Raw genomic sequence first — 23,562 nt, 5'->3', positions numbered from 1 at the left:
TGCGATGCCAGTTTAACATAAACTAGGGTGATTTGTTAAGAGCTTGATAACTTTTTTTTTTAAAAAAACGCATAAAATTTGCAAAATCTCATCGGTTCTTTATTTGAAACGTTAGATTGGTCCATGACATTTACTTTTTGAAGATAATTTCATTTAAATGTTGACCGCGGCTGCGTCTTAGGTGGTCCATTCGGAAAGTCCAATTTTGGGCAACTTTTTCGAGCATTTCGGCCGGAATAGCCCGAATTTCTTCGGAAATGTTGTCTTCCAAAGCTGGAATAGTTGCTGGCTTATTTCTGTAGACTTTAGACTTGACGTAGCCCCACAAAAAATAGTCTAAAGGCGTCAAATCGCATGATCTTGGTGGCCAACTTACCGGTCCATTTCTTGAGATGAATTGTTCTCCGAAGTTTTCCCTCAAAATGGCCATAGAATCGCGAGCTGTGTGGCATGTAGCGCCATCTTGTTGAAACCACATGTCAACCAAGTTCAGTTCTTCCATTTTTGGCAACAAAAAGTTTGTTAGCATCGAACGATAGCGATCGCCATTCACCGTAACGTTGCGTCCAACAGCATCTTTGAAAAAATACGGTCCAATGATTCCACCAGCGTACAAACCACACCAAACAGTGCATTTTTCGGGATGCATGGGCAGTTCTTGAACGGCTTCTGGTTGCTCTTCACTCCAAATGCGGCAATTTTGCTTATTTACGTAGCCATTCAACCAGAAATGAGCCTCATCGCTGAACAAAATTTGTCGATAAAAAAGCGGATTTTCTGCCCCTGATTTTGGTAATAAAATTCAATGATTTGCAAGCGTTGCTCGTTAGTAAGTCTATTCATGATGAAATGTCAAAGCATACTGAGCATCTTTCTCTTTGACACCATGTCTGAAATCCCACGTGATCTGTCAAATACTAATGCATGAAAATCCTAACCTCAAAAGAATCACCCTTTATATACGGCCGTAAGTTTGGCCAGGCCGAAGCTTATGTACCCTCCACCATGGATTGCGTAGAAACATCTACGAAAGACTGTCATCCACAATCGAATTACTTGGGTTGTGCCATCTTAAAACTTCTTAACGTCATTTTCTATATTGTGAGTTAGTCCATACGTGGTATATACTAGACAAAAAAGGTATGTATAGGTAAGTGTACAAATAATTACGAATCGATATGGACTTTTGCACGGTACGTAGAGACCTAGAATTGATATATGGGGGATACTTATATTGGAGCTATATACAATTATGAACTTGATATGGACCAATTTTTGTGTGATTGGGGATCGATTTATCTGAGGGATATATATAACTATAGACCGATATCGACCTAGTTAGGCATGGTTATTAACGCCCATATAGTAGCACAATGTACCAAATTTCAACTGACTCGGATGAAATTTGCTCCTCCAAGAGGCTCCAAAACCAAATCTGGGCATCGGTTTATATGGGGGCTATATATGATTATGGACTGATGTGGACCACTTTTGGCATGGTTGTTGGATACCATATACTAACATCACGTAACAAATTTCAACCGAATCGAATAAATTTTGCTCTTCCAAGGGGCTCCGGAGGTCAAATGTGGGGATAGGTTTATATGGGGGCTATATATAATTATGGACCGATTTCGACCAAATTTTGCATGGTTGTTTGAGGCCATATATTAACACCACGTATCAAATTTCAACTGAATCAGATGAATTTTGGTCTTCCAAGAGGTTCCGGAGGTCAAATCTGGTGATCGGTTTATATTTGGGCTATATACGATTATGGACGGATGTGGACCAATTTTTGTATGGTCATTATAGACCATATACTAACACCATGTACCAAATTTCACCTCAATCGGATGAAATTTGCTTCTCTTAGGGGCTCGGCAAGCCAAATCGGGGGATCGGTTTATATGGGGGCTATATATAATTATGGACCGATGTGGACCAATTTTTGCATGGTCATTAGAGACCATATACTAACACCATGTACCAAATTTCACCCCAATCGGATGAAATTTGCTTCTCTTAGAGGCCTCGAAAGTCAAATCGGAGGATCGTTTTGTATGGGCGCGATATATAATTATGGACCGATGTGGACCAATTTTTGCATGGTTGTTAAATACCATATACTTACACCATGTACCAAATTTCAGCCGGATCGGATGAAATTTGCTTCTCTTAGAGGCTTCGCAAGGCAAATTTGGGGGTCCGTTTATATGGGGGCTACACGTAAAAGTGGACCGATATGGCCCATTTGCAATACCATCCGACCTACATCAATAACAACTACTTGTGCCAAGTTTCTAGTCGATAGCTGGTATCGTTCGGAAGTTAGCGTGATTTCAACAGACGGACGGACATGCTTAGATCAACTCAGAATTTCACCACGACCCAGAATATATATACTTCATGGGGTCTTAGAGCAATATTTCGATGTGTTACAAACGGAATGACAAAGTGAATATACCCTCCATCCTATGGTGGAGGGTATAAAAACTAATTTATAAGAGATACTTCCTAAGTAAAAACTTAATTTAAAAAAAAAATCAAAATCCTCGAAATAAGTATTGGCCTAGTTATGAAGTTTTTTATCTTTAGTCCAAAGATTCAATATCTCGGTTAATTTAAATATAATTTCTTTAAATCAAAAATGTTTTTCTTTATTTTAAGGTATAATTTTACTTACTTCAAAGACATACGTCATTATTGGAGGGACGCAAATTTCAAATATTCGTGTCCTAAATTTGAAGAAAAAATCTTAAAGTAAAAATTATGAATTTCCTTTTAATAGAAATTCTTTATTTTAAAGAAATTTGTCCTTTACACAATATAAATTGCGTTTCCTAAAATTTAGATGGCATAATCTTTCACCGTGGTAAGAGAAAAGTTCACCACTGTGGTATCACAATAGACTGAATAGTCTAATGGCGATTTCGATTGGGGAAAAAGGTGCAACATTCTCGAAATTGATAGCAAAATAGGAAGGACACTGTGATAGATTTTTGATCTTGTATCTCTCACAATATTAGGAATGAACAATAACTTTGGAATGACGCTATCATTTGGTCGAAAATGCAATGAGGAAAAAAGTAGGGTAACACCAAGACAACATATTTTTTGCGAATCGAAAACGCCATAAGTGAGCCTGAAATATGGGGCTGCCACTTATCCATCGTATCAAGTGCATATTTTGTTCAGTGCTGCCAATGTGGCTTTTTTGTCTTAAATCCAAAGATTTAAAGATTGTTTCTTGAAATCTAAAATGTGTTTCTTTACTTTAAAGAAAATTTACCTTACAATACAAAATCGGCTGATTTAATTAATTAATTGTAATATCGCATTTGTCAGATATATATTTTTTTATTATTTTATTGTATTCGTTTAGTGTTACCACCCCACAAGAGGAAGTTGGGTGGAATTATTTGGCACATCAATTGATTAAAACGCCATCGCCAATTGCCACATATTTAGTAATAATTATTAACCAAACACTAGTATATTTACCCTTGTATCAAATCAATTATCCCAAAAAATCATAAAAAACCTAGGTTAATAACAAATCATTAGCAAATATAAACTCTAACCCCCATATTCATAAAAGTTAACTTAAACTTTAAACTTACTATTACCATACAAATTCCTTCGATAAACCTTCAGTAAATTATTATGAATATAGGCATAAAACTACATCATTTCCCCTTTTTTCTTATTCCAGTTCGATTTACTAAATGCAAACAGTGAAATATCAGCTGCCTCTGGTTTAATTTTCACCTTATTTCTTCATTTTGTCGTGAGCGTTGTTTCCGTATATCGATGTGCATTGCAAATGTGTTCAAGGTAAGTGTATGGTTAATACGATACATAATTAAGTAATTTTCTATTTAAATATGAAAATTACGTTACTAATAGATTATATCACGTTGGTAACATTGCTAGAAATTGCTTAGTTGGCAACGTGTAGAAACTCAACTCAGCATTGGCAATATTATGTATATGGTAATCGATTGTTGAAATGTCGATATATAAAATTGATATAGAACTACATAAGCACATAATCGATTAGGCAAACGTTATGGAACGTTTATAGAAATTGCAGTGTAGTTGAATAATTTCATTGGCACAGTATATATTGTGAAAAATAGTAAATTTTAATCGACAATCAACATATCAAAGTCATATTTGTTCTCTTTATTAAATATTGTACACCGAGAGAAAAATAGAAATTATTAATATCTAAGAAATTATTTACGGACGACGCACAGTGGTTCCAAATAGCTTTTGTTTGGAAATAATACTGCAACTTTTGAACGGAATAAATATATATATTTTTTTCTTTATATTTTTATTCTTTATATTTTTATTTTATTTATTTACAAGTTTGTGAGTCCCTAGTGGGTCCACGGGCGGACCTGTAGGCATTAAAAGTTGGTCACCTCGGGGGTATCAAATTTTGTTTTAGCTGACAAATCCGCAATCATGAACCGATTTCGACGATTTCTTTGATGGATAAAGCTTGTAAAACCCTTCAAAAAAGTTCGCGAGCGTGTGCGAATATATTTTATAGTTTGCGAGATATGGGCCCCACAATTTATTTTTTACAAAATTTTAACACAGTGAGGTCAGTAATTTGAACCGTTTTTGAGCCGATCCTTGTTTTCTTTTATTAACTGCAATATCTAAAAATTCTACAAATTTAGGAATTTGCTTCAGAATTTGCTTCAGATTAAAAGTTTTAAACTGCACAATTTAGAATTTCAAAAAAAATACAGAATTTTGACCAAATTTGTCGAAAAAGGCACGTACATTCTTTTTATCGTAAATCTTTTTTGTATATATCTTCTACCTTGGTGCAATGGTTAGCATGCCCGCCTTGCATACACAAGCTCGTGGGTTCGATTCCTGCTTCGACCGAACACCAAAAAAGTTTTTCAGCGGTGGATTATCCCACCTCAGTAAAGCTGGTGACATTTCTGAGGGTTTTAAAAGCTTCTCTAAGTGGTTTCACTGCAATGTGGAACGCCGTTCGGACTCGGCTATAAAAAGGAGTTCCCTTGTCATTGAGCATAGCATGGAATCGGGCAGCACTCAGTGATAAGAGAGAAGTTCAATATGGTATCACAATGGACTGAATAGTTTAAGTGAGCCTGATACATCGGGCTGCCACCTAACCTAACCATATATCTTCCAATCTTTTTTTCAGTTTGTTTCTTATAGAACACCAAATAAAGATACGTTTTAAGCTTTTATCGGTTATTTTGGTCAAGTAGTGTATGAGTTCTTCTCATCACAAAATCAACATTTTTTAAAAATTAAAAAAAAAAAATTGTTTTAAAAAATTCTCATTTGGCAAAGCACCGATTGTTAAGCCGAACTCTTTTCCGAAAGGCCGCATATGTCCACTAACTAACTCTAAAAAGTTTCAACATAAACAGCTGAGAAATTTGCAAATTACCAAAAACAAACTAACGTTTTTTTAAAATATGTCCCCACTTTGGTGATTTTGGGGATTTTTGATACGAATTTTTGGAATAGTATATTCAGTAGTATTACTTAAAACAATTTTCCCTGCAACACTCAATAAAAACCATAATGACATCATAATTAGTTCAAATGTTATATAGAATTCAATTCATATTTTCAATTCCCAAAAAAAAAATCATTTTTTTTAAACAAAATTGGTTCCTTGCCCCAAAAACGTTCAATTTTCGTAAGTTTTTGGGGATTTTTGATACGAATTTTGGGAATAGTATATTCAGTAGTATTACTTAAAACAATTTTCCCGGCAAAACTCAATAAAAATCATAATGACATCATAATTAGTTCAAATGTTATATAGAATTCATTTCGTATTTTCAATTCCCCAAAAAATTGATTTCTTTTACAAAATTCGGCTAAACTCTAGTTTAGCTATACCTCTCAGATTTTTTCAAAACTTCATAGACGATAACTTTACAGCGATAACTTTTTTTCCTGGCGGTCGTAACCGCATAACCGGTTATTCGGTTCTAAAGTGTAAGTTAAAAATCATAAGAGAACCGACTAAATGTACATCACTAGAAAGGTTTTGAAGAGACCTTTAAAATGATGTATGAACCAGCTACATCCGTTCCAGCTGTACAGGTAAAAACTTGTTTTTTTCGGAACCGGTTTTTTGCAAATAAGCTAATATCTCAAAAATACTCGATGTAAAGGTACTAAATAACCGATTGCATTGTGTAGCTAACACTTCTACCTATCCGTCAAGGTCATCTCTACTATAACCGGTGATATTAACTATTATATATCCATATCCGGTTTGAAAAAAAAAAATAAAAATAAAAAATTTTGCCTCCGCCGCTTTCATTTTCCTACGATTAGACATATTAACCGGATCCATATCCGGTTTGAAAAGAAAAATGAAAAATATTTTCAAAAAAATTGCGCAATTTTTTTGAAATGTTAACAGGTTTCAAAAGTAGACGTTCACATTAATTCACATTTGATAACAAAAATAAAACAAATGACACTTTTTAAAAATTTTTAATAGTTTATATTAATGGATCTTCACAAACAATTAATTTTTGAAGCGCATGGTTGCATTTAACGCCACAGCCGATGTTATAACGGCACTTTTCATATTTCGTGTACTTCCCCATAATCGGTTTTAAACCGGATATTTTTTCATTCTACCCCGAAAACAACTTTAAAATAAAATTGAATATATTTTTTTTTGCAAAATTCTAATTTTCGGCTACAATTAAATTCACCAGCAAATATCTCCGGTTATAACAGAGATATTGGCTTGAATATCACTTTAACGGATAGGTAGAAGTGTTAGCTACACAATGCAATTAGTTATTTTGCACATTTACATCGAGCGTTTTTGGATTAAAAGCCGGTTTTGTCAAAAAACCGATTCAAAACACACATTTTTTCATCTAAAAACTAAACTGATAAGCGAATAAACTCGAGCCGTACCTCATTTGAAAGGTCTTACCTTTAGCTTTTTAGTGATGTAGTAAAAAAAGTAATCGGTTCACTAAAACCGGTTTTATTAACGATTATTTGCTTACATTTTGGGTTCGAATAACCGATTAACCGGTTACGACCGCCAACCGGTTACTGTTTATTTCGATGTCAAATTTAATTCTCTATCGAGCCAAAAAAATTTTTTTTACGAGGTATAGCTAAACTAGAGTTGCTCCCAAAATTGGTTCCTTGCCCCCAAAAACGTTAAATTTTCGTAAGTTTTGTTTTTCTAAATAACATAAAAAAATACCTTTCCAGCGATATATTATACATAAACCTTTGCTTAGTAATATCCGTAAAAAAATTGCATTAAACCTCTCTAACTCGGTTTTCTTAAATAATAAAAATTATAAAAGAAAAACATATTCCTGTTAAGTCTTGCCGAAATCTAGAGGAACAAGAAAATGCGCATCAATTGAGTTAATTTATCTGCTTTATATTGAATTGTTTTAAAAAAGTAACCGCGAAATGCCACCGCGAATATTGAACATAGTACTGACCTTAAAAACGTAGCACAATACCATTAAGGAAATTGAGACTTTTTTTGTTGTTCGGTTTTCGAGTTGAAAAGCACTTTATTTTCGCGACTACCTTTCCTGAAATAATCAAAATTATAAATGAAAACAACCATATTCCCATAAAGTTTTGCCGAAATTTAGAGGAACAAGAAACTGCACATCAATTGCGTTAATTTGTCTGTTTTATATTGAACTGTTTTAATAAAGTAACCGCGAAAACGTCAAGTCGAAAAGCGAACATAGTACTTACCTTAACTTTTGGGCTTATTTTGCCTTGATTCTCTAGATCATTTCCTGGCAAAAAAGTCGTATCTTCACTTCAAATTTGAACTTCCAGTTTTGATTTCAATTACTTGTGATTATTTTCGTAAAATGATTTTCAATTTAATGGGAAGTTCGAAATTTAGATAACCGGAAAAATTAATGGATTTGCGCTGTGAATACTGAACTACGGTTCCCCAGCGAAAATGCATTTATTTGCGCCTTTTGAATTTTATTTTAACATTCGGTGGACGTTGAGCGTCCATAATTAGGTGTGTGTGTGTCATCGATTAATCTTTCGATAGTTGAGCTATCGATTGGATAATTGTTGAAAAATTATTAATCGAGACTAGCCACAACAAAAAGAAGTCGTTAATGAATCAAGTGAGACCTGCAGTCACAAAATACATGTTTTTATTGAAAAATCGTGATTAAAAAACGGTGGCGTGTGCGAAACAACAAATCGGTTGTATTTTGCAAAAGCACAACACACGGTGTATCGAAGAAATACGCGTTAATTAATGTTTTTCCAGTGAAGGCCAGTCACGCTCGCCTACGCCTTCCACTGGTAGGTCATCACTTTGTTCGTTTGTACGTGTGTGTGTGTAGTTCTTCCGTTGTAGTTCCTCATTCCGAGTTTATTGTTTGTCTACGCAAAAAAGAAAACATTGCAAATACCTTTGAATAAGTTTTTTGTGCATTTAATCGTTTGCCTCAATTGCCACCACGACGTTAGCTTCCCAGCAGCAGTTTTCCTTCAACGCCACCATGCCGTTGGCAGATCTTCATAAAGATCTAAGACAACAGCAACAACTGGGCGTTACAGCTTCAAATTTACCTTCGTCCTCGAACTGCCAACTCAATGAACATGTGGGTTTGGCACGTATGCAGATTACTTCATCCGGCTGCAGTAGCCTGGCGGTAACACCCATGGAACACACTCCCACTGACGAGGAGAGTGCAGGAATAACAACGGTCGCAAACAACCAGAGACGAAAGCAGCAACTTCAGCAACCTAATGACCCACTGGGCTTACGTATTGAGTCCTCTTCGGAGCTGCAGGCGGCTTTGGGTAAACATCAAAATCTAGAGGCATCATCCAATGACCTTATGGACCTAAGTGATTCCGAGTGTTATTCAACAGCACCACAATCGGATGACTGTGAACTGAGAGAAAATGAGTTTGACATACGAGAGGTCATCAAGGAAGGCCATGACAAGGCAGACCCTTCACAATTCGAGTTGCTTCGTGTCCTGGGCGAAGGTTCTTTCGGCAAAGTGTTTTTAGTACGTAAGGTTATTGGCAAAGATGCGGGCACTCTGTATGCCATGAAGGTTTTGAAGAAAGCCACCCTAAAGATCAAGGACAGAGTGCGCAGCTCAAATGAAAGGAAAATATTGGCAGACGTAGGCCATGCATTTATTGTGAAGTTGCACTATGCTTTCCAGACACCGGGCAAACTGTATTTAATATTGGATTTTTTGAGAGGTGGAGATCTGTTCACACGTCTTTCCAAAGAGGTAATGTTTACGGAGGAAGATGTAAAATTTTATTTGGCCGAGTTGGCTTTGGCTCTCAATCACTTGCATTCGTTGGGCATTATTTATCGTGATTTAAAACCGGAGAACATTTTGCTCGATGAAAATGGTCATATAGCTTTGACTGATTTCGGCTTGTCCAAACAACCGTTGGACGGCTCGAAGACCTATAGCTTCTGTGGCACCGTTGAGTATATGGCTCCAGAAATTGTCAATCGAAAAGGACACGATTTTGCTGCCGATTGGTGGTCATTTGGTGTACTAATGTATGAAATGTTAACTGGTAACTTACCATTCCATGGTCAAACTCGACAGGAGACAATGACACAAATTCTCCGATCTAAGCTGGGAATGCCAGAGAATCTTTCGCCTGAAGCTCAAGCTTTACTGCGAGCTTTGTTTAAAAGAAATCCCCAAAATCGTCTGGGTGCCGGGCCCAATGGTATATTGGATATAAAAGCTCACTGTTTTTTCTCCACCATCGATTGGTTGCATTTGGAAAAGAAAGAGGTAAGACCTCCTTTCATACCCGCAGTATCACGTGACGATGCCTTTTACTTTGATGTGGAGTATACCTCAAAATCCCCACGAGATTCTCCAGGTGGTCCTATTTCAGCATCGGCCCATGAAATATTCAGAGGTTTTAGTTTCGTTGCCCCTATACTATTGGAACAATCGCTTAACAATCAAACACAATCACCACCTTCACCTTATCTACCATGCCAAGAACCTCCTCGCACATTACCTGGTGTACTTCCGGGTAATTTCCACAACGACTATAATGTTCTACAAGAATTGGGTCGTGGTACCTTTTCCATTTGTCGGCTGTGTGAACACAAGTCCTCCAAAAAACATTTTGCTGTGAAAATCATAGAAAAAGCTGCCTATATGGCCAATGCATCATCATCAGACTGTTGGGAAGAAGTTGAAATTATGTTGCGTTATGGCAATCATCCGAATATTGTCACCTTATTCTCTGTGTATGAGGATTCATCTTCGGCCTATCTTGTAATGGAATTACTAAAAGGTGGCGAACTATTAGATCGAATTTTGGCTGTAGGTCAAATGTGTGAAAGTGAGGCTAGTGCGGTACTAAGGACAATGGTGTCAGCTGTTGCATATCTCCATGAACATGGCGTTGTCCATAGAGATTTGAAACCGTCGAATATGATATATGCAAGCATGAAACAAACCCCGGAAACTTTGAAACTATGTGATTTGGGTAAGTATGGATATGACTGAAATGAAACGAAATTACTGGACAGAAATTGACATTGGTCATGTGAGAGACAAATTGCTTTCTGAAGTCAAAATAAAATGTGTTACAAATGGTTTTAACAAGGCTTAACAATTTTATTTATGTTTATTTTTGTTCCTTCTTGGATTCTTCAATGACAAGATTCCCGTCAAAAAATAGAATTTTGGACTTTTACAAATTTTTTAAAAATTAACATTTTGAGATGATTGAAAAATCCCACTTTCAAGTAATTTAAAATTTGGAAAATCGACATGTGGAGATCTGGTCTTTTTCAAATTATAAAAAAGTACTTTCCCCCTTTCTAATTTCCCATATGTCAGTACACATGTATCCATTTTAAAATAAATGATATTACCGACAGATTCTTTGAGAGTTACTAATGAAATATTTTCATCCCCTTTTAATCCAATGTCGACATTCAGACTTTTTCGCTAGAGGTGAGTATTAAGTTCGAGTTTATCCGCTAATTTTCACTAAAGTGAAAACTAAATCAGTAAAAAAAAGTTATAAAATTATACATGTTTGTTGCAGATTTCATTATAACTTTATGGGGAATATCCCAAAGCAAATTTTCCTTAAAATAGATTATTAAAGAAAAGTAATCGTGAAAAAATGACGATTTTAGCGGCTAAACTCGAACTTAATACCAACCTTAAAAGTATTTTTTTTTTATTTTGGTCAAGTCAATTCAACTTTTCGTTTGCATACTTTTAGGCAGAACTCGGTATACTCGATTATTTGTTAAAACACTGACCATATTTCGGATCGAAATGTATAAAAAGGTGGCATACAAATTAAAAAAAGTATCACTACAAAAAATGGCACAAAAATATCACCGCTTGTAAAAGGTGGCATAACCGTATCACGCATATAGCCCCCAATTCGATTCAAAATCTGGCTTTTATACCCCCAAAAAGACTAATCAGTAGATCAGCTATATAAGAACGCAGACCAATATCTAAAAATTGGTATAGCTCTTAAAAAGTGAAAATTAAATTTTTAATAATTAATTAATGCGTTTTGAAATTTTATTATTTATTCATTCATAGTAAGTAATTCTAAGCCTTTTTGGGCAAATAAAGTAATTACAATGGACTAGGGTTAGGATATCTGCATGAATTGATTAATAAAAATTGAATTGAAATAATGAAATAGGATACAAATTATAGGATACAAATTGTGGCCTTCAATAACTCAAATCTGAAAATCGGTCAATGGGGACTCTTTATCAAAATATAAACCGGCAGACACCTGCACTTCGTGATCTAAAATACCACTCAGTTTTATCATTTTAATATTATTCATACTCATATTCATACTCTATTTGAAATTTCAAAGCCCCATGGCCAATTATGACAAAATTACACAGACTACAATTCAGTTTAATAAAAAATACATAAATTCAAAACAGAATTGCAGAATCCTTAATGCCTACCCTAAACTCTTAAAAGTAGATATGTACATATATAGCCTTATGAATTACCGATCAGTTCGCTATACTACTAAAAAATGATAATCCAACGCAAAAATAGCAAATATCTCTTTATTTTTTTACCCTAAACTCGTAACAATAATAATATATGTACTAACAAATTTCAATATACAAAAAAACCCCCCTGGCAAATTAACAATAGTTCACATAACAATTACAGTAAAAATAATAGTGCCTATCAGAGTCCCCACCTAACCGCAAACAATATTCATAAAACTAACAATAAATATTTATTAAAATACCCACGCGTCAAAAGCTCTCAGAAGCAAAGTATTGCAATAGCCTGCCACGGTACACCGAATCAGACACTCCAAACGTCCTCAAGGCGTCAGACCCACGCGTCAAAAGCTCTCAGAAGCAAAGTGTTCCAATAGCCTACCACGGTACACCGAATCAGACACTCCAAACGTCCTCAAGGCGTCAGGAAGGAGATTAAAAGCCCGAGCAAAGATATCTCAACCAGCCCATTTTCGACCCTTGGTACAACCAATTGATTGCTCCGCGAGGAATGCGTGAACACAAATGACTGCGTCGGAAACGTAGGGCACTGATTCCTCCATACCCTGTAAAACAGCATCAGACTACGAATAGATACTAGACTGTGGAACGAACACCCCACAAAGCGCTCAACAAATGGTGTTATATGAGAAACCCGACTGACTGATATATAAACCGGATCGCATTATAGCTTATTTACCTTCAAATTTGGAGATTTGTCTATATGGGGGATGAAATAAACCAATTTCAGCTTATGGTTCTAAAAATAAGTTTATCAAACCATAAACCGAAAGATACTAGGTTCTTTTTGTTTCAAAATACGTGTAAATGTTATCCTTTTACTATATTGATATAATGGCTTATTTGCCTTCGAGGCGCCAAATTTGGAGATGAGGGCTATATCAGAAAATGGAACGAAATAAACCAAATTCAGCTTATGGATCTCAAAAAACTTCTAAGAGTTTGGATTAAAATTTAGACCGATTTATTACTTAAGATCTTACCGTGAATAAAACAGATGTAAAGACTGACAAAAATTGTTTTCCAATTTCTCCTCCATCAATAATTTATTTATGTTCGGAAATCAATATTTCGATCTCTTACAAAGGAAAGGCAAACTTTTATACCCCCTTGCTATTGGTGATACAAAAACTATACCTGTGGTCATTTACGCCATGTTTAGCTATACATCATTTTAATATACTCCATAACTTACATGTCCATCAATTTTGGATGTGTAGCAACGTAGAAATCATATTCCATGAAGCCATCAGCACTACTCTCCCCCTGTATCTTACAGAACCCTAGAAAAATCTCTTTATTGTCATGTTATTTCAGAAATTTTGACTATGTAGGAAAACTGAATCGATAATTTTTTGTAATGTAAATACATCACACATTGATTTAACATAGTTGCTCAAGGCATGGTGCTTTTTTGTGAAAATGATCTCTATTCCAAAACAAAAAAAAAAAAAACATTAAACGACAGAAATTGAAATAAACGCACATCGTGGCTACATATGTATTTACTAATATCAATTGACATTTGTAATGTTTATATGACCTCATACCAGACTAATATATTAGATAGTGGGGGGGAATGGGCAACATACAATTTTAGGAACAACGAAATGGTATGTGTCAAACCTAATTGTAAATGCTTTACAGCTTCCTCCTTCTCTTAAAAATGAATTGTAAGAAATAAAATGGAATGAAATGAAATGGTTGTTATGGTAGTAAATCGCATTTTACTACTACTACGTCAATATATTTTGTTCTCCAATGTTGTGCAGCATCACTACCACTCCCTCTCCCATATTATACAAAAACACCATTTCCATTAACATTGTTCTTGGATTAGAGGGGATATTTAGCTTGAATTCGAAGTTATTTTTAAAATTTGTGGGGCACACTTTTTCGGGCTACAGGAATTGTTGAAGAAATATGGATGTGTATTAGGTATATTCCAATTGAATTTGTTATGTGATTGTATTCATGAAAGAAACTCTTTAGAAATATCTAAGGAGATTATGCAGTTTTTATTAAACCTGGGAAGTCATTCTTCGAAATTTATTTTCGATCTCAAATGTGTTTTTGTTGATTGTGAAATGATAAACCTAGGCTATACTAATGCAACAGTTTGATCAACTTTATTTATATAATATTAATTAAAATTCAACTTGGTTCAAATATAAATTCAATTTTGGTTCTCATGTTTGCTCACGACGCTATTTATAGCGCCTTGAAATATGTCGTAGTTAAAACGGTGGAGGATAGCGTTAGTGTACAAAACAATGGATGACTTGCAAGGTTAATCAGGTACAGAAAACCAATACTTTTTATTTGCTTTAAACACCAAATTAATCCATTCATGAAAGTGCCAAATGCAAATCTATACACTAGAGCTCGACCAAAGCGGGTTTTGTTTGGCCGAAGCCCATGTTCGGCAAAAAGCAATAATCGGCCGCGATTATTTTCCTCAATTTTGTAATTAAATTGTAATAAGATTTGTAATTAAAAAGATTTTTGCATAAAAACAACAATAAGAGGTAATTCAGTCCATGTCTTATAATATTCTTTTAAAGCTAACAGACTTTATAGTTTTACAAATTCAATAGTTTGTTTATTATAATGACAAAAAAGGATTTTTTTTATTAATCTTTGTACATTTTATTTGTACTGGGTGTTTTGACTGAGACAAATTTAGCACTAGGACAATGAAATAAATTATTCAAAAAGCTTCAGCTTCGGTTAGTCGGTCTCTTGGCGCCGAAGGCCGATTGTCGATGCTTCGGTCGAGCTCTACTATACATCGCCCGATTTAGTCTCATAGTAAATCGGAGTGAAATTTTGACCTGCTTCACAAGAAATTTTGCTCAGAGGGAGTAGAATTTCCATTCAAGCTATGCATGGCAAATTTGGTCAAAATCAGTTCAGATTCATATTACTACCAGGGGTCAAGATTTCACTTTCATTTACTTCAAATATCTAATGGAGAAAGCGTACAAGAAGGATATACTTTTTATAGCCGAGTCCGAACGGTTGTTGTTGTTGTTGTAACAGTTTTTAATGTAGTTTCATCCATTTTGTTCTACACTTGTGTAGTTCAGCTGGTAGTCAGATCAAGGAACTCTGCGGCAAGGATGGGGTGTGTCCAGAGTGATCTGGTAGTGCGACGGGTAGGCGTAGCTGGCCAAGCAAAGAGGTGACGAGTGTCATGTGGCCCTTGATTACAGATGGGACACAAGTCAGCTACGCTGTTATCAATCACTGAGGCTGCACTTGCCTGATCTTAGTTGGGCCAAAACTACCCTTGTCTGCCGTGGGAGGTCTCTCTCCTCCGGTGCTATGGGCGGCGGTCGGACTCCGAGAACAGGATTAACCTTGTAGCTTCTCACCGCTTCAGCTACAGTATCCTCATGAATCCTTTTCAGACCTGTCTGGTATGCTGCCTGATCTAGAGGCTCTCTTTTGTAACGCTGGATCTCGGGCTCTAGAAGGTGAAGATCAACCCTTACATTCCTGTGTGGGGGTTGTCTATACACAAGATGGTGATTTGGATGATAACTTCGATAGCAACCCAAGAGGTACTGCTTTGACAACATGTAATTGTGTCGACGCACTGGGATGATCTTGGTCTCCGCATAAAGGTGATCCAGGGGTGTACTGCGGAGACATACTGTTGCAGTTCTAAGGGCAGCGTTCTGACAGGTATGTATGTTATTCCTCTGCTTATCGCTCGTTTGAGGTGTCCACACTGGCGCTGCATAGTTTACCACTGACCGGCCAATTGCCTTATATGAAGTTAACAAGGTTTCTTTGTCCGCAACCCAAGTGCTGCCGGCAAACGACTTGAGGGCCTTGTTTCTACCGCGGAGCTTATCACAAATTGCAGTGGCATGGGCGGACGACCTATAAAGGCTGTCGAATGTGACCCCGAGAATCTCGGGTTAATTTGTTGTCGGAATTGTTTCGCCATCGACTCTGACATTCAACTGCCTGCGTACTTCCGCCGTCCATGTAGTGAATAGTGTGGCTGAGGATTTGGTGGGAGATATCCTCAAATTTCTTGCAGTGAAATAACTGGTAAGATCAGCGAGGTAGACATTTAATCGATCGCAAATGTCATCAATAATGGGCCCGGATGCCATGATTGTGCAATCGTCCGCATAAGACACAATCTCGACGCCGTCAGGAGGGGGTGGAATCGAGGACAGGTAGAGGTTAAACAGTGCCGGAGATATCACCCCGCCCTGGGGAACTCCCTGTTTAACTCTACGGGGTTTTGACTTCTTGTCCCTGAATTCCACGTACGACTGGCGTCCACACATATAATTCAGAACCCAACGCTTCGTTCCTGCCGGTAGGGACGTGTTCTCGATGTCCTCGAATAATGTGGCATGGTTTACCGTATAGAACGCTTTCGATAGGTCAAGCGCCACGAGGACCGTCCTATGACACGGCTTCGGCAGATTAAGTCCCCTATTGATATGTGTCGAAATGGCATGTAAGACCGTCGTCGTACTGTGTACCTTACGGAATCCATGTTGATGGTGGGCAGCTGGAAAATTTTCCACAAGGCTGGGGAGGAGTAGTGCCTCAAGTATCTTGGCTACTGGCGAGAGAATGGATATCGGTCTGTACGATTCACCTTTACTCGAATCTTTGCCTAGCTTCAGTAGTGGAATCACTCTTCCCATCTTCCAGACATCGGGTATAATGAGTGATTCCAAGGACAAATTGAGGAGTCTGGTCAGGTACTCAACTCCAAGTATTCCCAGATGCTTCAGCGGTGGCATTGAAATTCCGTCGGGGCCCAGCGCCCCGACCGGTATTTCTCGTTACCGTGAAGCTTTGAAGATAGGAGAAACTTTGAAACACTCAGAAATGTTACAAGCATTACTAATAGGGTGATTCCGCTGATAAACTTGGGTCGCAACTGATATTGAACACATGACCATTTGTATGCAAGGCAACATACGATGCAACATGCTAAATATTGCACCACGGTGGCTACCATTTTTAGAGGATATTGCCGAAATCACTTCAATCAAATAATTCCTCGATTTTTTCATATTCAAACTAGACCTTAATTTAAACAAATATTTGCGCTATATTTTTTCTGCGTATTTTAAAATCATAGCCCTTGTACACATACATCTAAGTCCAGATTAGTACAATGATTGTCCAAGTTTACTATCTGAAATACTTTAAAACCTAAAAAGAACTGTGGCATTCACTAAAACTATTTGGCAACCGTGTAAACTTCCATATTTTGTCCTACGACAATTGAGTCCGTGTCAAGACATCTAGCTAACGACCTCTGTTGTCCGTCCATCAGTCCGTTCAGCCACAGTCATCTACTTGCTTTTTAAGGGTGGTTCTAATTATAGAAATGCTCTTACATGTAATTGAGCGTGTTTGTCCGTCCGTGTATATGAGTTTGAGTAGAGCGAGTGGGAGGATGACCATGTAAGTGCGTAGGTTGGCTGGCTTTTTTTTAATATAGGGATTGAAGATGGTTGTGATTTAAATTGTTTGTTTATGTACTAAACAACAACATGTGGTTTAAAATTCCACATTGCCTTTTTCTCCTCTCGCTCTCTCTTTCAGATATGGAAAATTTGGAGTCGTTTACATTTTGTCCAGATGAAGAATTCATTATGTGGTGCGTGTGTAACATTCATTATCCGTGGGAGTTTATTTAATTTGTGGCCTCTAACATATGTTATCATATTTACTACCGCCTTACCGGGTTCGATTTGTGAGTGTTTTTTTTTTTAGAGATAGAGCAAAAAAACATTATCGAAAGTCAAATAAACACTTCAAAGAATCACACCGAAATGTGACGATAATCAATGAAGCGACAATTTATGAAAATTTCAATATGAAGATTTGAATAGATTGAAAATAGATGGCTTTGTTATTGATGTACTGGCATATGTGCAAAGAAGAGGGAGGTATCAATCCTTTGTCAGGTATATAGGATCCGAAATAATTGTTGTTGCGGTTGCTATAATGGTTGTTCTATGGCCATGTGTTATCTCATAACAAAGGATATTAGAATAGGTGGAGATGTTTGTGTGTCAGTATAACATTGGGATGATTGTGTGACTGGGGTGTGTTGCCTGACTAGTAAATATACCGTTAGAAGAACCTTGGCAATAGATTCCGCAATGCGTAATCCATTGATGCTGGACGCATTCCGTATGCAGTTGAATTTATAGTAATGTGCTATAGTCGGTCGATATCATCCATCATTGTGATGTTAGCTAGTTACAACTTCCGCATGTGTTTAGATAGTAATTTGGCATTTTCAGACGTCTCGGCACTTTGAGTACTAAAAGGAATTGATTTGAACACCTATAGAAACATTCATACAAAATTTACAACCCCACGGCGGCGGGTTCTTTGTACCGGATTGACCCGATGGACACCACCCATTGGCCAGCGGCTGTCACATCAGTGTACGTGCTTTTTCGTCCGTCTTTTTGTGTTGGAGAAGGTGCATCCCGGGAAACCCCACCACAAGGGATGATGGGATTACAATCACCTTTGGCGACGTGACGGTGACTGATCCGAAGAGATGCGCCAGATTTTTCAACCGACAGTTTGTCGAGCATCCTGAGAGTGATAGAGCGAAAAGAAGAGCCACTAGTCGCATACATGGTCTCCGAACCGATGACACACCACAATTTACCACAGCCGAAGTTACCAATGTCATCAACAGCGCGAAATCATCCAAGGCGTTGGGCCCCGACGGAATTTCAATGCTAATGCTGAAGCATCTGGGAATACTGGGAGTTGAGTACCTGACCAGGCTCCTCAATTTGTCCTTAGAATCACTCATTATACCCGATGTCTGGAAAATGGGTAGGGTGATTCCACTACTGAAGCCAGGCAAAGACTCGAGCAAAGGTGAATCGTACAGACCGATATCCCTTCTCTCGCCAGTAGCGAAGACACTTGAGGCACTACTCCTCCCCAGCCTTGAGGAGAATTTTCCAGCTGTCCATCATCAACATGGATTCCGTAAGGTGCATAGCACAACGACAGCCTTGCACGCCATTTCAGCACACATGAATATGGGACTCAATCAGCCCAAGCCGTGTCACAGGACGGTCCTCGTGGCGCTTGACCTATGGAAGGCATTCGATATGGTCAACCATGCCACACTATTCGAGGACATCGAGAATACGTCCCTACCGGCAGGAACCAAGCGTTGGGTTCTGAATTATTTGCGCGGACGCCAGTCGTACGTGGAATTCAGGGACAGGAAATCAAAACCTCGTAGAATTAAACAGGGAGTTCCCCAGGGTGGGGTGATATCCCCGGCACTGTTTAATCTCTACCTGTCCTCGATTTCACACCCTGACGGCGTCGAGATTGTATCATATGCTGACGATTGCACAATCGTGGCATCCGGGCCCATTGTTGATGACATTTGCGATCGATTGAATGTCTACCTCGCTGATCTTACCAGTTATTTTACTGCAAGAAATTTGAGGATATCTCCCACCAATTCCTCAGCCACACTATTAACTACATGGACGGTGGAAGTACGCAGGCAGTAGAATGTCAGAGTCGACGACGAAATAATTCCGACCACAAATTACCCCAAGATTCTCGGGGTCACATTCGACAGCCTTTTTAAGTCGTCCTCCCATGCCACTGCAATTTGTGACAAGCTCCGCGGTAGAAACAAGGTCCTCAAGTCGCTTGCCGGCAGCACTTGGTGTGCGGACAAAGAAACCTTGTTGACGACATATAAGGCAATTGGCCGGTCAGTGGTTAACTATGCAGCGCCAGTGTGGACACCTCAAACGATTGATACGCAGTGGAATAACATACAGACCTGTCAGAACGCTGCCCTTAGAACCGCAACAGGATGTCTCCGCAGTACACCCCTGGATCACCTTTATGCGGGGACCAAGATAATCCCAGTGCGTCGACACAATTACATGTTGTCAAAGCAGTACCTCTTGGGTTGATATCGAAGTTGTCATCCAAATCACCATCTTGTGGATAGACAACCCCCACCCAGGAATGTAAGGGTTGATCTTCACCTTCTAGAGACCGAGATCGAGCGTTACAAAAGAGAGCCCTTAGAGTAGGCAGCATACCAGACAGATCTGAACAGGATGAAGCGGGAGAAGCTAAAGGGTGATTTGTTAAGAGCTTGATAACTTTTTAAAAAAAAAAACGCATAAAATTTGCAAAATCTCATCGGTTCTTTATTTGAAACGTTAGATTGGTCCATGACATTTACTTTTTGAAGATAATTTCATTTAAATGTTGACCGCGGCTGCGTCTTAGGTGGTCCATTCGGAAAGTCCAATTTTGGGCAACTTTTTCGAGCATTTCGGCCGGAATAGCCCGAATTTCTTCGGAAATGTTGTCTTCCAAAGCTGGAATAGTTGCTGGCTTATTTCTGTAGACTTTAGACTTGACGTAGCCCCACAAAAAATAGTCTAAAGGCGTCAAATCGCATGATCTTGGAGGCCAACTTACCGGTCCATTTCTTGAGATGAATTGTTCTCCGAAGTTTTCCCTCAAAATGGCCATAGAATCGCGAGCTGTGTGGCATGTAGCGCCATCTTGTTGAAACCACATGTCAACCAAGTTCAGTTCTTCCATTTTTGGCAACAAAAAGTTTGTTAGCATCGAACGATAGCGATCGCCATTCACCGTAACGTTGCGTCCAACAGCATCTTTGAAAAAATACGGTCCAATGATTCCACCAGCGTACAAACCACACCAAACAGTGCATTTTTCGGGATGCATGGGCAGTTCTTGAACGGCTTCTGGTTGCTCTTCACTCCAAATGCGGCAATTTTGCTTATTTACGTAGCCATTCAACCAGAAATGAGCCTCATCGCTGAACAAAATTTGTCGATAAAAAAGCGGATTTTCTGCCAACTTTTCTAGGGCCCATTCACTGAAAATTCGACGTTGTGGCTCGTTAGTAAGTCTATTCATGATGAAATGTCAAAGCATACTGAGCATCTTTCTCTTTGACACCATGTCTGAAATCCCACGTGATCTGTCAAATACTAATGCATGAAAATCCTAACCTCAAAAGAATCACCCTTTACAAGGTTAATCCTGTTCTCGTAGTCCGACCGCCGCCCATAGCACCGGAAGAGAGAGACCTCCCACGGCAGACCGGCAGTTTTGGCGCAACTAAGATCAGGCAAGTGCACCCGCCTCAATTCATAATTATCAGTGATTGACAGCAGCGTAGCTGACGTGTGTCCCATCTGTAATCAAAGGTCACATGACACTCGTCACCTTTTTGCTTGCCCGGCTAAGCCTACCCGTCTCACCACCAGATCACTCTGGACACACCCCATCCTTGTCGCAGAGTTCCTTGATCTGGCTACTAGTTGAACTACACAAGCATAGAACAAAATGAATGAAACTACATTAAAAACAACACATTCCAAAATTAGAAGTGATCTCCACAGCATATCTGGCAGGAATCATGGATTGCAGGGTACCTTAGAAAACATCGGCTTTCTTTTTGTTTTTAAGTGCCAATAATGGGTTTTTGTCCTTATTTTGACATTCGTTTGCACATCCAAAATCACGCATTGAAGATATTCCACATAGAACCCCTAAGCAGAATTCTTGATCAATCCACCTAAACTAAGTTTGTGAAGAAAATTTGTTCTCTCCATTGCTTAAGCAAAACATTTGCTAAGATCTAATAGGATTGTAAAGAATTAGCAATTTTTACCGAAATGGCAATGTGGTTCACGAAAACGAGAGTTTAGCACTTGATTTTTTGATATTTCTTCAGTTAAAGCAATTTGTATGTATCCAGGGGTAAAATTCCGACCAAAAACACTTACATATGATCTCGATATCTGCATGCCAAGAAATTAATTTATCCATGGCCTTATTTCGGACAAAGACTACCAGACCATAACGGACCTGTATTCATTATTTTCTATATTTTATTGAAACATCATCATTATTTTACTCGAATTTAGGTTTTGCAAAACAATTGCGTGCCGATAATGGTCTACTGATGACACCATGTTATACCGCTAATTTTGTTGCACCAGAAGTATTAAAACGCCAAGGCTATGATTTGGCCTGTGATATTTGGTCTCTGGGAGTATTGCTGTACATTATGCTCTCGGGACGAACACCATTTGCATCGACGCCCAATGATTCTCCAGATGTGATATTGAAGCGAATTGGATCGGGACAAATCGATTTCTCATCTACGCGATGGTCGGGCATTTCCAGTGGTGTTAAAGAACTATTGGGTCAAATGTTACATATTGTACCAGAAAATAGGCCAACAGCAGCACAAATTCTACAACATTCATGGTTGAAAGAACAGTCGGCTGGTTCCGTACGATTAACCGAATACTATGTGCCAACAACAAATGCTGCTCAGTTTGCAACACAATCAGGATTTAATGCTGCCAATGCAAGTTTTGCACAAAATGCCAATACTGTACGAGAAGCAAATGCCGCATTACGTGGAGCCGTAGATGCAACATTCCGGGCAATAGCTATACCACAGGCAGCTAATGTAGGTCCCGTAGCCGACTCCATGTTGGCCAAACGGCGAGCCAAAGATCGTGCCAATGTACAGACGTAATCCAAAATTCAAACGTGGGCTACATTTTTCATAAAATTGAAATTGAAAATTTTACGATAATTGTAATGCGTAATTGAAACGATCTATTGGAGAATTGGAGTGTGTGAAAATTAAACAGTCGAATTTGTTTGTGAAATTAGCAAAGCTTTAAAGAAAAGTTATGGTAGTATACATTAAAAAAAAATTGTTAAAAGAATACCCATTTCTTCACAACCAACCAGGGCAAAAATTTTATTAGAAAAAAATTAAAAGAAAATCGCATAACACGTGTTGTGAACCACTGGCTTACTTTTTTCTATTTAAAAACAAAACAAAATCCAAGAGCACAAAGTTTTTACTAATGTAATAGTAATAAACACAACAACAAAACAAAAAAAAAACATTTAAATAAATCTACATTATAAAACAAAAATTATATAGTATATAAATAGAATGTATATGAAAAATAGCTAAAACTATTGCTATTGAAATCTTCTTAAGAGCCCTTTTTCTTAGGAAGTCTCTTAAAATAATCTTCCATTTATATTTATCGCGAAAACAAGTTAATTATTTATTTTATAGCAAATTATATATATGTACATATATGTTATCCTTGTCATTCTATATATCTCTATCTCACTCACATTTCTAAACAACTTTATTCATTGCCATTTTTTTTTAATATTTAATACATTTATATATATAATTCAGATAAGCTGTTTTAATTAATGTTAATAGTATTCAATATCGATTCTATGTCCTGCTATGTAGATAACAGGAAATATACAGTTTTATTTTATTTTTAGTTTGAGAATTACAATTTATATTTGTATAAAAAAAATTATTCAATTTTATATAAACAAATTTAGTTTTTTTTTTAGAAAAAATTGTT

At 37.5% G+C, this 23,562-nt stretch overlaps 2 protein-coding genes across 2 annotated transcripts in view; both read left to right on the top strand.

Annotated features, from left to right (window-relative positions):
* The window catches only part of LOC142229853 (uncharacterized), a 150,602-nt gene that overhangs the window by 89,418 nt on the left and 37,622 nt on the right, over window positions 1-23,562 (top strand). Inside the window, exon 4 of the mRNA XM_075300436.1 lies at window positions 3,716-3,837. Coding sequence (XP_075156551.1) covers window positions 3,716-3,837 — 122 coding nt within the window. The remainder of the gene's footprint in view (window positions 1-3,715; window positions 3,838-23,562) is intronic.
* On the top strand, window positions 8,147-23,071 carry S6kII (Ribosomal protein S6 kinase II). The gene is made up of 2 exons (XM_075300434.1): window positions 8,147-10,548; window positions 22,069-23,071. Exons 1-2 carry the CDS (start codon window positions 8,556-8,558, stop codon window positions 22,689-22,691), a joined length of 2,616 nt encoding a protein of 871 aa, XP_075156549.1. The 5' UTR covers window positions 8,147-8,555; the 3' UTR covers window positions 22,692-23,071.

This window comes from Haematobia irritans, chromosome 3, assembly GCF_050003625.1.
Source record: "Haematobia irritans isolate KBUSLIRL chromosome 3, ASM5000362v1, whole genome shotgun sequence".
Taxonomy (NCBI): domain Eukaryota; kingdom Metazoa; phylum Arthropoda; class Insecta; order Diptera; family Muscidae; genus Haematobia; species Haematobia irritans.
Note: the sequence above shows the minus strand (reverse complement) of the source record. Positions and strands in the feature narration are given on the sequence as shown.

Excerpts from the sequence above, each read along its gene's own strand:
- S6kII (XM_075300434.1), top strand. The coding sequence starts at position 8,556 with ATGCCGTTGGCAGATCTTCATAAAGATCTAAGACAACAGCAACAACTG. Across the intron at positions 10,549-22,068 it reads TTTGAAACTATGTGATTTGG|GTTTTGCAAAACAATTGCGT; the intron begins GTAAGTATGGAT and ends ACTCGAATTTAG.